At 48.9% G+C, this 17272-nt stretch overlaps 1 protein-coding gene across 3 annotated transcripts in view; it reads right to left on the reverse strand.

Moving 5' to 3' along the window:
• The window catches only part of ZNF608 (zinc finger protein 608), a 114872-nt gene that overhangs the window by 8953 nt on the left and 88647 nt on the right, over positions 1–17272 (reverse strand). For all 3 annotated transcript variants that reach the window (XM_077753023.1, XM_077753025.1, XM_077753026.1), the window contains exons 4-5: positions 3982–4069; positions 995–3443 (exon numbers count right to left, since the gene is read on the reverse strand). In XM_077753023.1, the coding sequence (XP_077609149.1) occupies positions 995–3443; positions 3982–4069 (2537 nt within the window). The remainder of the gene's footprint in view (positions 1–994; positions 3444–3981; positions 4070–17272) is intronic.

The following is a 17272-nucleotide window of genomic DNA, read 5'->3' on the forward strand; positions in this document are numbered from 1 at the left end:
AGGATTCAGAGGCAGCCCTGTGCAGCCACGGCCTGAACCAGGCCCCCAGAAGTGGGGGAAATGAGGAGCCCAAACGCCTCTGCGACCCTCATCCCATTCGTGACAAAAACCCCCTGGGTATTTAAGTCCTGAGAGAACATTCAGCCTTGGGCCTAAGTCTCAATGTCGGGGCAGAAATGAGCAAGACAGGACTCTGGTGCTCTGATTCACCAGGGGAGAAAGCGTGGGAGTGGAGAGGGGGGTCGGGAGCCGGGAAACCCCAGAGTTAACTCTCACGGGAGTCCAGTGAGTCAGGACGTGTGCTCGGAGACAGGAAGTGCTCGCACAGGTGTGATTCACGGTGGTCGATTTTCAGGTGTCTGTACGGGGAAGCTCAGGCGGGCTGAGGAGGGGGTTCGGGACAATTACCGGGGGCCCACGCACCCAGACACCTCCCCCCCTCCCCCGTTCTCCTCACGGGCGACAGGCATGGAGCCCAGCTTTGGGGCTCTTAACACCAAGGCATCTGGGACACCGTGTGGAAGACATCTGGGTCCCAAGTGTTATGAGAGAGACGAGTGGGGAATGTGGATTTAAGGACCCGGTCTTAATAGTCCTCGAAGCTGCCCGGAGAAATTTGGAAACGTAAAAGAAGAAACATGGTAGAGACCAGACTCAGGATCTCAGCGGTAGGATTCCCTCACTGTGGACTCAGTAAGAAATGAAGGGACCTCGTCAGAATCACCGAGCGGACAGCACGGAATGCGAGTCTGCAAAGCACGGGCCCGAAGTTCCTTGGACTACACGACACAAGGCAAAGGGTGAGTTACGCGCACTTGAGAGGAACACAGTGACTCCTGAGAGAATCATTTCGAAAATGTTTCAGGAGAAGAGGGGTCAACCCTAAGGAACCCTTGGCTGATTTCCTGCGGAGAAGTCTAACCAGATCAAGCCCAGACATGTCCAAGGGTCAGACTCGCTCTCTCCCTGTAGGGGCCACGCTCCACAATCTTACTTGTTTAAATCTCGAGGTTGGGTCTACACCTGTCTGCTTCATAGAGTCCATGACAGATTTCATTTCTACAGCCTCCTTAATAAGCTGGTGGTTTTCCATCTGCTTAGCTTTGAAGCTGTCGGCCTGAAGCTGCTGCTGGTGGCCGGGGAGAAGCTGTGATTTACCTGTCTCCTCAGTTTTATTAGGCACTGGCGGCCCTAGTTTAGAATGGGTTTTGTTAGGCTCCGGGGTAGAGGGAGCTTTTGAGATTGTGGCAGACGGCAGGCTTTTCTGTTTACTGTCCTCCTTGCCCAGCTCCTTCAAGGGGAGCTCGCCTTTCCTGTCGCACTCTCCTCTGCCAGCCTGGGCCATTTTCTGCTCTGCCAGCCTCTGGTCCTCATAGTACTTCTCATACTGCTGCCTATAGGCAGGGCTGGTGGCCATCAGGGACTTCTGGTCCATATAGAGCCCGTAGGCATACTGGCCGTAGTAAAGTGACTGCGCCAGGGCAGGGTGTCTCTGCGTGATCACCGACTGGTGCTGAGGCTGTAAGGGTGCCTGGCTGTGGTCCGCTTTCTTGGCGTCCAGCGGCTCCGCCTTGTCTTTCCTTTCGGCCTCCTCCTCGGACTCCTTCTTGATCTTCATCGCCTGCGCGCTCCCGCCGTTGCCGGCCGCGGGGGCTCCCACCTGCCCGGGGTGCATGTAACTTGGAGAATAGTAAGGATCGTAGCCGTGGTAAAAGGGAGAATGGGACTCTTTCATTTGAGATGATTGTGCGGAAGCTGCAGGATGCCCTTTGACAACGCCCTCCTTGCTAGAAATGATCTCTGACGGGGAACTGGCCTTGGACCTCATGCCCTCCGACCGGCTGTCAGATCCACCGTCGTCAGCGGCGTCCGAGATGTCCGAATAGGCGGGGCTGCTGGTCTTGGCCGCGGCCTCGGCCCCGTTCTGCGTCAGCACGTGCAGCGGGGCCATGGGCGCCTGCCCATTCACCAGGGGGTTGCACTCCATCCTTGAGGCGCTGCCTATGGAAGGGCTGGGGGCGTTGTCCGTGAAAGTGTAAACCTTGTCAGCCTCAGCTTTGATGCTGGCCATCCGGCTCTCCTGAGACTCTGACAGTCCGTTGGCCAGCCCCTCATTCTTGTTGAGATGGTCCTTTAAAAAATGCCCCGATAAATCTTTCCCGGCCCCCTTGGCGTCCTCAAGTTTGCCCAGCTTGGCATCCATCTTCGGGCTCCCCGACTCCTTCCCTTCTTTGTCCTTAAGCTTCCGCTTCTCCTTCTTCTTTTTGTCTTTGAGGGACACAAGCGCAGGGTTCACGGTGATGGGCTCCCCCATGATGGTGGGCTTTGGCTGGATGGGTTTCAACGGAGGACTCTTTGGTGTGGCCTGCACGACGGTGGTGGTGAGGGAGGGCAGCCCGGGGATGGTCCCCGTGGTGGTGCTTGTGAAGGCCGCAGTGGGTATGGCGATGAGCTGCGGCGGGGTGGGGGCCGGGGCGGGGGCGATGGGCCGCGCGGTTTTCAGTTTGGAGAGGTTCTTGTCCATTTTGCAGTTGTTGGCTTTCTTGCCCTTTTCTTTATCTCCCGCGCTCTTCTTGTCAATTAGCCCTTCTGCTTCCAGTTTGGGCATCTCGGCGGCCAAGCTGCCGTCTGCGGAACAGCTGTCTAGTGTGGCCGTCATGTTGGAGATGACCGGAAGGTTGTTCAGCTCGCTGTGAAGGCCCTTCTTCTTGCCAGAATTCTTCCCGGCTTTCGACCCGACGACAGAGCCCGGACCGTTGCTCATCAGCTCTCTCTTCCCCTTGGGGGTGCCGGGGGGGTGTCCGGGGCCAGGCGACGCCGGCGCCTTCACCTGGTCGTAGGCGGCCAGACCGGCGCTGGGCTCGCCGCACTCGAGCGCCACGTGACTCAGCGCCTCCTCGCAGTCTGAGATCTTGTCCTCGCTGTCAGGCTCGAACTCCAGCTTGTTCTCTGGGTCTAGGTGTGCGTGAGCCTGGTGGTACCTCAGGCCGTTAATGTGCTTGTACTTTTTGTTGCAGTTTGGGTGGGGGCAGTCGATCAACACTGGCGAGGAGCAGCCCTGGTCCAAAAAAGTCGCCTCCGGTTTCCCCTGAGGAGTGGTCGGGGTGCTGCGAGAATTCGTGCGGACACGCTTCCCCGGCTTATTGTCCTCGGAGCTGGAGTTCAGGTCCAGCTCCATCGGGGGCTTGTTTTTCCTTTTGTTGGTGGAGGAGGGGCTGGCCTTGATGTCCTCGGCAGCACAATTTGGGGGTGTCCTGCGCCCGCTGGCGTTGAGGCTGCCCCGCCTCCCTTTCCCATTGGCGCCCCCCCGGTTCTTGTTCTGCAGGCCCCTGGACTCCGTGAAGCTGGCCTCTGAGCCCGGAGCCGCCGCAGCAGACCTCGCTCTCTTCCCCCGGCCCCGGCCGCCTCTCATCTCCAGGTCGCTTGTCGGTGACTCGCAGAACCTAGGGAAACAAGTGACAGACGTCAAGAGGAGCATCCCCCAAAGTGCCGGGTGCAATCGCAAGGCACACAGTGCTGGCAAGAGCGGCCAGCAGCCCCAACAGCGTGAGGGCTGGGCCCAGAGAACGAAAAGAAAGACACTCTATTGTTCCGCGGACGATTTTGATTCCTGCCGAAGAACTGGCTACGAAGGGCATATATATTCTTCATCAGAACACCAAAGAAAACTGGCTCAGGTGGCTAGCTTCAAATCCAGTTGGAATTCCCATTTTGACGGAAGAAGAAAACAAAGGAGAGAGGGAGAAGGCGCAGGGAGGAGAGCTCGCTCTGACGGAAGGGAGCCGCATCTGCGTTTCCCCGTGTGCAGTCCTCAACTGCCCCTTTCTCTTTTGCCTGGTTTCAATTACAGGCAGACTTTGATGCATTATTAATCTATCTCTGTAGTTTCTTTGCAAAGAGGGGGCGGGGGAAGGAGAGGGGGAAGTGGAGGAAGGAGGGGAGCAAACAGAGCCTGAAATAAAAGGCCGTGCAGGTACATACCTGGGAGGGGCCCAGTCGTGCTTGGTGCAGTCCAGGAGGGTCCCTACGTAAGTTTTGTTCCTCCACGTGACATTGACCACTAGCACACCTGCAGTAATGAGGAAAGAAGGAGGCCCACGGTTAGCACTGATTACTCTGTTCCCAGGTTTTTATTATTATTACTGTTGTTGTTGTTATTACTATTACTATTATTTTACCAGCAAAATTCTGTTCTCATTTGCTTTTAAAAGCTGTGGTTTGCATTCTTCCTCTTTCTGGTTTCAGTGACCTCAAGTGAAAACCCACAGGAAACTGTGTGTGTGTGTGTGCGTGTGTGTGTGCGTGTGTGTGTGTATGAGAGAGAGAGGCAGAGACAGAGAGACAGAGAGAGATCATGCCTGTGCGCATGCGGTCCAAAAGGGTAAGACTGTGTGTGAGAGTGTAATCAAGATAGTGCTGACAGAAGGAAATGGTTTTTGCCATGTCCTGCTGTAAAGCAGCAACACTCACCTCTTAATTTTTCTATTATTACACATAATTGCTTTCGTTTGGCAAGCAGCCAACAAAAACTAAGTGCCAGTTACCAGTGCTTAAGCCAGAAGGTGACTGAAAGGAATCGGCTTTGTTTCCAACTCAACAATATCAAATGATGGTGATTTTTATTTAGGAAAAGATAATGCGGGCGCATAAAAATAGGTGAAGGGGAGGGCGGGGGCTCAGAGTCCAGAGAGCAGACAATCAGCAATGAGTTCTCTTTCCTTAATCCTCCCCTCTCTGGCTTTGTGAGACAAGAACCAGCCGCGGTAAGGTATCTGTTTCACTGTTTGGTCTTGTTTCATATTAAGGACTCCTAAAATAGCCCTCTTAAGAAAATAAATGTGCACAATAGGTTTGCTCTTGGGGTTATCTTTAGAATCAACTTCAGTAAGCATTTGCCACAGAGGATTAGAAGGGAAAAAAAAAAAATCTCAAAACCAACACACTTGTTTCCTGCGAGCCATTCTGCTTTTCCCAACTGCTCCGCAGGCAATTTAATTTAGCACTGCATCTGTGAATTACTAAACTTAAGTGCACTTAGTATACTAAATGTCACAGGAAAATAAAATAGAACATCCTCTTGATTTCTCTGGAGGAAAAGTGCCATATATTTTTTTAATCACCCCTTTAAAGCGTATATTAAAAGGACCTAGATTTTTGAGACGTACAGAAAATATGAGGGTCAATACATGAAATACTTTAAGCGAGCCTTTGTTTTCTTTTCTGTACCTACTTGCCCTCCGTTCTATCTTGCAAACACCTAGGGACACTGAACTCAAAGGCTACTTCTAGCTGGTTTGCTCACTTGCCCACTGCCATTCTGAATTTTATTTAAAACCTCTACTGCACTCCTTTATGGTAAGGGACGCCTCACAAGGTTAAGACTAATTTCCATGAGAAATGTTCTAACAGCAGGTAAAAATATTTGGAAGGTTGGGACCCAAGCAGCGGGGAAGGAAGGATTTCTTTCAAAAGTCTCAAAAAGAGATTTAAAAATTGTTCCCCATATGGTCTATGCTGCGATTAGGTGACAGCTGAATTTACTCACTGTAGCAATAGTCAGGAGGGTGGGAGGGGGCCCAGAAGGAAGCATTTCCTCAAATCTCTTGATTCCACTCTAATTCCCTCGGGAAAATTTTCTTTTAAACCACGGAGTATAAAAATTCACATTGAGATGAGAATCAATGGTAATTAGGCATTTGGTCAAAATCTGCACAAGACCAGAACAATTGGAGGAAAGGATTCTTTATGAGCACATCCCTCCAGGAAAAGGGAGGGGGGAGGAGGGAAGGCAAAGGGGAAGACGGAGCTGCTTTTCTCATCATGTGCTCTCTGGGGCACTGTGTGTGGTGTCAAAGACCTTTGCAGCTGCTTAAAATTCTTTAGCATGTCAGCTATATTTACAGTGCAGGAATATATCTGTACTGCCAGAAGGTTACTGCATTTTAGCTTTAGACGCAATAGGCTGAATCACTGCGTTCCAGAGTCCCTGATGTAGCACAAATGTATAATTAAAATTGCTTGAAAGGAAACATGAAAGAAACAACAAACCCTCCATTCTTGCAGTAATAAAATTAAAAACAGGAAAAGTCTGCACAGACACTTAACATTTGTCTGCAGTGAAAGGCTTTTGTTATTGCTTTTCCCCTAAGGGTTTCGCGTTTCCAGCAAACGCGGGCCGCGGATTGGCCGGCGCCTGCTGGGAACGCTCGCGTCTGATTGGCTGGGCCCAGGGCGGCCGCCTGGAGCCGCGAGGCNCCGCTGGGAGCTGTCACAAAGGCTGCGCTCACCCTGCGGCTTGCACACCATCAACCCGTTCCCGCCCCACCGGGGGCTGTTTCTAGTAGCCGGCCCGGGCTCCTCTCCCAGGGATACTGCCAGTAGCATCGTTCGTTCGTTATCAGCGCCCGGTGGGAATCAAGTCCCATCAGTCAAGTCCATCCCCAACTTCAAAAGGGCCTCAGTCAGCCAGCCAGCCTGATTTTTCTAGAAGCCCTGGGTCTGTGAAACGCTCAGAAGAAAGGCTCTAACTCCTGGGGAGATTCTGAAGATCTCCATCAAGCCGAGCTAATTGAATACGTGTGCTCGTGTCTATTTTTCTTTGAGCCACACAGTATATTTCGATCGGCCTACAATTCACGTGCGAATGTACACACGCCCGTGTTTACAGAGCCAAGCTGGAAAGACGGCTTCAGGAATGCTTCTCACATAAACTACAAAGTGCATTGTTTCTTTGTAAGGAAGTCTGTGTTTATACAACATCCTATTTTGAGGGGCCAAGTAGAAAGGTGGCGCTTGGGCTCTAAAACTCGCGAAGTCGTNTCAACATCTTGAACACTTTGTAACCCGTGGGCATATCAAGTGGACTCTACTTTTTAAATAACCAAAGCGAAAACGAATCCCTTAAAAGTTCTACTTTGAATTTTCACAAATCTGGGCATACTTGTGGTTCTCATTTATCTTCTATAAACTGGAGACCCATATACTCTTACTACAGAAAGATTTAATACTTCTTTTAATGCACATCTGTTCTTCCAAACGTCTAACCCATGAACCATGAGCTGGGAACACTCTATACACGCCTTTTTCATCTTTACATTCTCCAGTATCCCACCAGGTTCATCATCTCCCCTTTTCCCCATGGACTGGGCATGGTCATTCTCAAAATGCTAAATAATGCCTGCCCTGTAACGTTTTATATTTGAAAAATATCTGAAGATGATTGCCAATTAAGTAAGAATACAGCATCGAGGGATGGTTTGAATGTGCTCACTGACCATACAGGGTTTTCTTATTTCTCTCAAGGCTCTGTCTTAGATACTGATACAGTGTCTAAGTTACTGCTCTGTCCCATAAAACGTGTATTAGCTACAGGGCAATGAAGAACGCGGTCTGTGTTCTATAACGTAAGCCTGTTACCTCTACACGCCAAAAGAGCCCTGACATCTCGTAAGGATTCCACAGTCGAGGGGCCCTACTATTTGCTCTTGTCAATACTTGGCAGCTAAGTGCTCCCAGAGAGATGATCAGGCCCATTAAGCATTTACAGTGCATCTTTAGGGCGTACCTAGGGACTTGTCTGGTGCTATGGAATCAGCCATGTTCTGGCTGGACCTCCATGCAAACTCTGTTCTTCAAGAGCCAGCAAATTTCTAACAGAACCAACACAGGCATGCCCTGTAATCCAGAGAGGGAAGTAAAATTTACATGTTACCTAGACCGACAGAACAGGCCCCTTAATCCAATATATTAAATTAGACCCTGGATGAGATCTTCCTAGGGCCCACCCTGCCCACAGTCCCTGCTCAGAGGGTAGTCTTAAGGGAAGAGGCTCCTAAGCTAGTAATCCTAACCTCAGCCTCTTCTCATGGTTTCAGCGATGGGCACCTGGAGCTGAGGCACCCATTCACGGATTTACAATGGGAATCTGAATTCGTCATTAGGAAAGTTGACAAATAGAAATCTCCTCACGAGGTCACAAGCCTCAAAAAGCGGAGAGGACACAGTGGGCCAAAGCCCCAAGGACTCAACAGCTATGAGATGAGGAAGCCAATGGATAGGACGCCCTCAGTACTTGTGTGTGTGTGTGTGTGTGTGTGTGTGTGTGTCCCCTCCTCCTCTTTTACCAGGGATAGGGGCTCACCAGCACCCAGAACTGCCCCGTTATTTTCCATCCATCTTGTTAAAAAGGTGTTCCTGAACTTGAATCCATGTTTGAATATCTTGGTCCTGGAGGTGTCTTCTGATACCCAGCAGAGGCAGTCTACTCATCATCCACTTGACAGCCTTTCACCCAGGCAATGACAATGACCACAGTAACATTCTCACCTCCAGCTCACACTATGTTTTTTTCTTCTTCTTCAGCCTAAACGAGTTTCTTCAACCACTACTTGTGTCACAACTTCAACCCCCCAAAGATGTTCTGGTCCAAATCTCCAGGGAAAGCTCAAGTTCCTAATGATTTAGCACCAAAGAGAGACAAAGGGCAAATGTCACCTCCTCTGTCAATGCTCTCCAGTCACACATTGATGGTGCACACCACCAAAAAAAACGGCCACTCCCTCCTGGGTGCCCACTGCACTCCATACACAGTCCTGTGACCAGCGGACGCTCCCCAGAGTCCGTGCTTCCCTCGGAGTCCAGAGCCAGCCACGTCTCAGCCTCCCGCCCAGTTAGACGAGGGTCCATGGCACGCTCAGGTCTACGACAGCTAAGTGAACTGATATGTGCCACTCACAGGCCTGGCTCAGAGTAATCTCCTGTTCATGTTCTTCTACGTTCTTCCTCTTTCTATCTGCCTGGGACGGAGACAACAGTGACCGTGAAGGCCAGCAGAGCACCCCAGAGCCTCCTTCATCTGGGACCCTGAACGACAAGGAAAGCCCACCAAAAGAATACCAAACTCAGTCTGTTAAGGAAGCTGTGAGTAATCTCCCCTCCCCCACGTTTGCAGGCTGTTGAGACGCTCTGTCTTACCCTAAAGCGCAGTCCCCGTCACATTCCACTCCTCTCATACACGCGGTACCCCTCTCTTCCAACCAGACCACACTCCCTGAACACAGGGGCGGTGTCCGCACCTGCCGCACCTGTGAGCACCGTGCCCAGCACACAGAGAGAGTTCGCGCAACCCTTGGTAGCTGTGACCCAGTGACCGAAGGGAATACAGATTTGAATCCTTCTTTTTACTATTACCGTGCTTTTTCAATAAGCGTAATCTCCCACTAGCTTAGAGATGATAGAAATTCTCTGTGGAGAGATTGTACTCCAAAGATGTTATAAATATGGTTTATGAATTACTGTTTCTGGTATTTGTGAGGATGTTTCCTCAAGAACTGGGCAAATGCCTGGTTTCCCAGCGGATCAGCATAACTCTGTTTGTATTACAGTTTAAAGACTGTTTCAGAGTCTTTAAAGTGCCTCATCCCTGGGACAGAAGTCTTTGCCAAGCATTGCAAATGCCGCATTTGGAATCAGACATCAGGGTTTTTTTTTTTTTTTTTTTTTTTTTTTTTTTTTTTTTTTGGACTCTTATTCAGACTACCACATCTGGATGGACTTGGTGTGCACTCATGCAGAAAACAGAAACCTCACTCTAATAACACCAAAATGGAACCCATTTATGCCACAATCCTTTTTTTAAAAGTTTACACATCTCTTTCCCTTTTATATATATTTTTTTTCCAGCAGAAACATGAGTGACAATGCAAAGGCCACAGTATGCTGGTCTCATGCGCAAAGGATAAAGTTCATACATTTTGAGTATCATATTACCCTCTGTTTTTATACAGCGTGACTATTATATAAGGTATGATTTATCACCATTCCTTTGTGCCCAAATTCCCTCCCCCTCCAGCATTTTATTGTTGTGCTTTTGCTGTATCCAATCCCGGTACTACTTAAAAAGCTGAGTCTTGGAGAGCCCACTTGTTCATCTTTCTGGCTTCAGAGCATCTTATCTCCAGAAACATCTTTCTTCAAAGGACACAGCTGAGTTTCTAATTATTTGGGGAAATGTTTAATTTACAGCCGAAGTTGCCAATGAAATACCTGACAGCCAAAACGCACAGGGACTTTCCTATTCCCCATGCTAAATATCTATGAGGCACTAAGACAAGAAAAGCATGGTCACGTGACCAGCACATGCAGCTTTTTTTTTTTTTTTTTTTAAGAGCCCCACTGCTGAGCTGAATGTTTGAAGAGTCACTTTAACCACATCCTGTAATCAAACCATCTGGAACACAGTGCAGCGATTAGTCACCCTGAACATTGGGCTTTATCTGAACAAATAGTGAACGGCAATGGAGCTTGGGAGATAGGGCAGTACTAACAAAGGGAAGTGTAATGAAACACTTTATGCCCTGGTGTGTCACCACCCCAGTCATAAACCCCAGACACACACAGCTCTGGTGTTAATGTACTACTTTAGGAAAGCACAGTGTGCTTCAAGATTAAAGGAATGAAGGGCTAAAAATTGCTGGTTTGGATAGATGTTCTCTGTTGGCTGCCGGAGTATGTTGGCACCCCTCCATCTGCGTTAATTATAACCTCTCAGATGACAATTCAGCATTCCTTTTAGGGTTTCGTGTTATTTTCGGGGCATTAGGAACAAGGTTCGTTTATGGGAGGATAGTAGTGAGTCTTTCGTTGCCAGAGGTTAATCAGAACAGGGGGACATTTCTTTTTGGTTCATCCAAACCCCATCCACAAATAACAAGAACAAACATCCAAATAAATGTGCTAAGCCAACATCAAAAAGCAAAGAGCAATGGCAAAATGCTGTTCTCATCTGTTTTTGAAAGATGGTATTCTTCCTTGACTGCGCTTATCTCTTTCAGAAGTACATTTGATCGCTGGGATGCAATCTATGGAAATCTTTAAAAAAAAACAAACAAAACACTTGAAAGGATTTTCCCCCCTAAATACGTTGAATAAGNCCTTATGGGTTAATATACAAAAGAACACAGAGCTGCCTCTGTCACTGTCACCTCCCCTGCAGCCTTTGTTCTGAGGCCTGATGAGCTGTATTGATTCGGGAAAATCATTGAGCTTCTTGGAAAACTAGACTCTCACTTATTCACTGCCATCTATTTCTTTCCCATGAAGACAGGTGGTCAATATCCAGTTGACTGGTCAGCTAAAAGAGGCTCTTGCTGCTTTTCTTTTCTTGCCTCCCCAGTAACATTATCCTTTCCCACTTCGGCAGGATACAATGGCCTGTAAAAAGTCTTGTGGGTAAGAAGAGGGAGCAGAAATAAGGCTTTTGTAAGGCACCTCCGGGAACGCAGCACCGCTGTCCTACACATCTGCATGGGAGCCCGCGCTGCATCCCTATCTCTATCCGTGGCTGGTGACAGGATTTTCACTCACCGAATGTTAGGCAAAAGTTTCGGCCTTAATGGAAACTTTGAGAGCCCGGGATAAAACTTAAAATATACGCATTTTTTAATCGACACAGATCATTAGAGCTTCATGTGAACTGCAGAAGGAGACACTTTACTTCTTTTAATCATCAGTACATGTGGTTTAGCAAGCTTTCTTCATTGCAGGATGCCCTAAGTGTCCTTATAGGCATTTGGGGGAACAAGGGGCAAAATGGAAAAAATAAATACATCACACGGAGATCTTCACAAAGTAATTTTAGACATCATGAGAACAAAACTCACCCGAGTTTAGGTTAGGCAGACATACAGTCTAAAGAAACACTGTCCTTGATGGCTTGACAACATTGTCCTTATATTTTAAAGATATAAATATATACATATATATAAATACATAGATATAAAAACACAGACATACACACATACATACACACACATAACATATGCTACAACCCCTCACACCACAATACGAAGTGCTTAATATTTAGGCAGTTCCTCTAGTACTTTCTGCGAAGGTGCCGCAATTCCCCCCACCTGGGGGTAGGCAGGACAGGTTTCAGGTGATGATGCTGGGAAGGGCAGGGGGAAACGAGCCCCCTAAGCTTGCTTCCACAGGGTGGCAAGTCACAGGCCCTCAGCCACAATGCATCCAAAGCCACCCCTGCATCCCGAGGGGATGCCCTTCAGGTTGCCATCTATTAAGGCTCAGCCAGCACACAGTAAAATGAAGTAAGAAATAAAGAGATGAAGGGGCCGGGGGGTGATAGTAGAGGGAAAAAGAGAGGGGAGACAGGACGGAAACAAAATACGAAGTCTCCTGAGACAGACATTTGGGAGAACTGAAATGCACAAAGCGAACACGCACGCAGACGGAGCCGACGTATGTAGGTATACACTTGCGTGAAGGGGTTTCATGTCTTGTCTGGGATCAAACTTTCCCACAAGTAATGCCTTGAGGCTGGCGGGCATGGAGAGAAAGCTACAGAACCACTCTGACTTCTGGTGCAAAGTTCTAAACCTGAATTTTCTCCTGCTCCTTGAAGGCATGCATTAGTATTTCGGAGAGTGGAGGAGTCTCGATGAATGACGTGTGGTTCCTCAAACCCTCTCCTTTGTGAAGGCACAATTTCCCCACTTGGAGTAGCACAAGGAGTGCTCACTCCCCTCCTCCCATTCTTCACGGGAAGACCAGGATTCAATGCCAAATGTGACGGAATGGACTCATCTCCCCCAATCCAGTCTCACAAACTTGATTATTAGCTCATATGGAGACCAGTTGGTTTTTTTTTTTTTTCCTTCCTTCCTTCACATAAAAGCATTCAAAATTTGGGAAAGGTATCTTTCCCATAGTAAGGAGGCTTACTATGAGCCACAATAATGATACAGCTCTTATTCTATTCCCTCCTAACATGGTGTTCTTTTAAGAGTGTTATTTTAGAAGGCAGCCACGTACAAGTGGCCTGGGGCCCACAGCGCGTAACCAGAGCCCCCCGCCCCACCGGGAAAGACGCGGCCTCAACACAATCTCACTTTGACACCCACCTGCCGCGGAGCTGAGAAGAAAGCAGGCCTTTCGTTTCCTACACTTACAAGTAACCACAGAATCTTTCCCACTTACAATTTGCGTGCCCAGGTTCTCTAGGATGCCCTTACTTTGGCTTCAGAAACAGGTAAAGAGAAGACCAGTGAGACCAGGCAAAAAACAAGTGGTCCTCCAGGCAACAAGCTCCACCCTGGATCGCTGCCCCTACAAGAGAGCACTCGAAGGCGGAAAGTGGGGAGAAGGGCGTGAGGTGCTGAGGATCTGGAAGGTCGCTTAACAGGGATCTGTCTCCACCTGCCCATTTCCTGGTGGGGACAGCGGTCTGTTTCTGGCCCACTACTCTCCCGGAGCAGGAGCAGGGGAGGGAGGGTTAGGCGGGGAGGCAAAGTCTGTCACTGAGATGAATAAAACTGCAAGATGCCAAGCACACATGCCCAGAAGAAGGGAAAAATTCGTATACTTTGGGGAGGGAGAGGAAACTCAGGAAGGAGGGATCCGTGTCCTAGCCTTGCTCAGAAACCTCCTGCCGATCAGTCTAGATGGGTGATTAGCAGAGTTCCCGGCTTAAATGCTTGTGAATTGCTTGTCAAAATATGTGTATACAACGATAGATTATAGGACTGCGTTTTCAAGTGATTTCTTACCATCGCCAATCCTTGAGATACAAGGAGACGGTGGGAACCAATCGGCAATTATGCTCACATCAAAAAGCTGCTACTGAAGCATGCATCTCCCTGGGACCCAAGAGCCAGGCTTCAGATAAATTATGACGCTTTATTTAAAGTCAGAGTGCTTATTTGCTTTTGTGCCAGCTCTGGGCCCTTTTCATCTGGAGCTCTCCCCGGCCCAGGAGAGCACACATTCCTACAGCTCTGCTGGCCACCAGCTGTGTCCCCCATAAATCATAAATCCTCTGAACAAGCCATTCTTTACAAAGACCAACAGCATTTACTGGAGATGATCACTCTGCTATTATTCCACTTGCTGAAATTTAAAATAGCAATATACAACAGCAGCTGAAAACCAGGGAACTCGTGTGTGTGTGTGTGTGTGTGTGTGAGTGAGAGAGACAGAGACAGAGAGACTGAGAGAGAAACAGAGAACAGGAAGGCTCTGCATGTCTGCGGCACACAAAGGGCATATTTTGTGTGTCACCTACAAGTCAGCAACTCTGCAAATCTAAAAAGGAAACAAGGGATGTAAATGTCAGAGGAACCAGACTCAGCACCCTCGCAATTAAAGGCACTGAGGCGAGGGGGGTCTGTGTCATGGGTAAACCCCGCTGGGTCTCACCCGGAGGCGGCCAAGCCCCCAAGGCAGCGTGGGAGAGAGTTCATGTGATCTCTAGCGAGGCCACATACTCAGGGCTCAGGTTCAGAATGTAATAAGGAAAGCTGAAGGAATTAACTCCAATCAAGCCCAGTCTGCAGCCCATTTTATTTTGAGGACTAGGGAGGAAGATGGAATAAAAGAGTGATGGGTAATCCCAGGCAGCATCCCGAGCGCCTGGAAAGAGGCCTCTGGAGACAGAGGCACCTGGCTCCCAGGGCGCTCCGCAGCTGCTGCCTCACCCTGAACTAAACAGCTTGGTGCCTCAGTTTCCTCACCTGTAACACAGGGAGGATGCATACGGATATCAAATGGAGTGTGATTTCTCTACAGCATTTAACACGGCTTCTGGCACAAACCAGTCACTCTGCAAGCGGACTTTGGCTTCCTCGTCTTCCAGCTCCCCTGTAACCCCAGGTCACACACTGGAGAACAGAGGGAGATGCCAAAATACTAGGAATTCACGCTCAGAAATACAGCCGGCAGCAAGGCCACTGTGCTCCTTCTGGGCAAACACCCTCGGACCTGGGCATCCACACAGATCATCTGGGACTCCTGGTGACCAGGCTCTTGGGCACGTGGCACACCTATCCTGTCAAATCTCACGAGCTGCAAAACCCAGTGTTAAGGAGTTGTGTGATTTTGACACCTACCACCAATTTCAACCAACATGCAGTTCTCTTTCCTGACATACCCAACTGTTTAAGGCAGACCACTCCCCATCCCACTGCTGCGTCATATAGCCAGTAGAGAACTCCAGTTCTAAATCCCTCAAGCCTCCTCTCTGGACACAGGTTAGGGAAACCTCACATCCGGTTTTCAGGAAGAGCCACTGGAACCGAAATGCCTGGTATCATCGGTCTAAATGGCCCAAGGCAAAATGAAAAGTCCCGAGTACCTTGAGAGTAGAGAGGAGACCGTTAATGAAAGGGGAAGCAGAGGGTCTTAGAGGCAAACTCATCTTTCCAACTACCATCTGAACAGTATTCTCAACAACGGTTCAAGGCATCTCCCGCCTCCCCATTCCCCACTCTCCACTCCCCACCCCATTCCAAAGTCCCCATCTTTCAGGGAAGAAAAAAGCCCAGCAGAGTTACAAGTATTTCAATAATGTGCTTAGAGACCAGCTCTTTTCTGTAAACAAGCCTAATGAAGCGTGACTAATAGTGCTCTCCGTGAGCAGAGCAAGGGAAAAGGGCCTTTGTTAGCACTTACTGGAGCAAGTCATCATTTTGCTGGAGCAGAACAAAACTTAGCTGGTTATTGATTGACCAGCCTCGCCCGGTGTCACCGCTCTGCTGTCTATTTCTATCTACTGTGTATATAAATACATGTGCTTCTGCAAACGCAGAGACATTCTACATGCACGCACGCACAGGCACACACACGCACACAGTCACGTGCAGCCACCAAGCTAACCTCTCTGCAGAAGGAATCTAGTGTTCCAGGCATCTCGCTGAAACTGAATTGCTTTCTAATACTTGCCTATCTTCCAGCCCTTGGTATCGCCTAACATTTCTCTCCAAGCGGTCAGTACGGTGAACCTCCGCTTTAGAGCCTGTAAACTGACATGCCCCAAGGACACCTAACCGTTTCCAAAGTCACTATGATTTAACCTGACCCAGTTATTATGTTCTAGAGGTGATTTCCTGTCGTTTTGCGATACGTTCAAAATGGCTGGTGTTTCTTTTCCCCATTTCACTTTCTCCGTTCCGAAGCTCCTGAAATTTTACGCGACGTAACTGCCACGCACACATTTCGTGATGGCTCTAATTCTCTCCTGCTATTAAAGCTTCTCTTAAATGTTACCGCTGCACCCAACCACGAGGTTAGCAGGGAGAACCAAAGTTGATCTGGGCTTCTCTTCGGAACAGGCAGGAATTCAAGTCAAAACTTGCTTTCCTTGCGACTCTGAGCACAAATTTCCGTATAAATTATTGACTGCACTTTGGCCTCATCTGAAACATTAGCCCCGCAGGCTGATAAGTTCTGACCCCAGGTGGCACATCAACCCTCTCCGAAGAGGCTGGAACATTAGTGCTTTGCACTGGGGACTAAGGCGTGAGAGCCAATCAATCAAGCTCCTGACAGCTTTTACGGCCTCTGAGCATTAGGCCCAAGTCAACCTCCAAGACTCCCATTGTTCACATTATTCTCTTCTTCTCTGGTGTGATGAAGTTAGGGTTAAGTCCAAGGCTTGGGTGAGAGAGAAAGGCTATTGTTAGTAACTCAGTCTTTATTGACTCTGACCTGCAGGGCAGCCAGCTTGAAGTCTTTTCCAGAAAGTAATGCACTGTTAATTGGTGCTCATCATCAGGGTGTGTTTTATACACCTCTCTTCACTGAAAGGAGACCTGGCCAGACATTTCAACATCTTTTCCAGGTTGCCTTGTAATTCTCTCAAGAGTTCAACACACACACGCACACGCGCGCACACACACACTTTGGACACAAATCTGATTGGTACCCATCGAGGTCCCTGGATCACTAAATTGAATACCAAGGCGAACCTGGAATGTTTGGCTGGACCATGGTGACACTCAGGGTCTGGCATAAGGCACATTTACTATTTTTTTCATGGCAAATATCTGCAGGGATTACTCCGTGGGGCAGGAAAACGCCTGCTGGAGAAATGAGGTAGAAACACGTTATTTCCTTCTCGTGTCCTCTACCTGAAATAAACAAAGATCTTTCTCAGCTGAAGTTGGGAGCTGTGTGTGAGCAGGCAGCAACAGACTGCATGGCCTGGGCGGGGACAGGACACAATCCCACGTGGGCTTTGTTTAAAGAATGCAGCCTCTGAAGGGGTTGCAGAGTTACTGGACCCGAAGGCTTTCCTTTCCGCTTTCCTTTGAAAGAAAAACCAGGCAAACCATCATCTCTTCTTACCCAAACCGGCCTCTCAGGAGAGAGGGAGGGGAAAGGAAGGTGGTGGCCGGGCAGAAGTTAGGTACGAGAGCACCCAGTCTGCTTCTTAACAATCCTGGGCGGCAGGTGCCCAGGCAGGCCAGCCACACATCAAGGG

Source organism: Crocuta crocuta, unplaced genomic scaffold (genome assembly GCF_008692635.1).
Source record: "Crocuta crocuta isolate KB4526 unplaced genomic scaffold, BGI_CrCroc_1.0 scaffold377, whole genome shotgun sequence".
Lineage (NCBI taxonomy): Eukaryota > Metazoa > Chordata > Mammalia > Carnivora > Hyaenidae > Crocuta > Crocuta crocuta.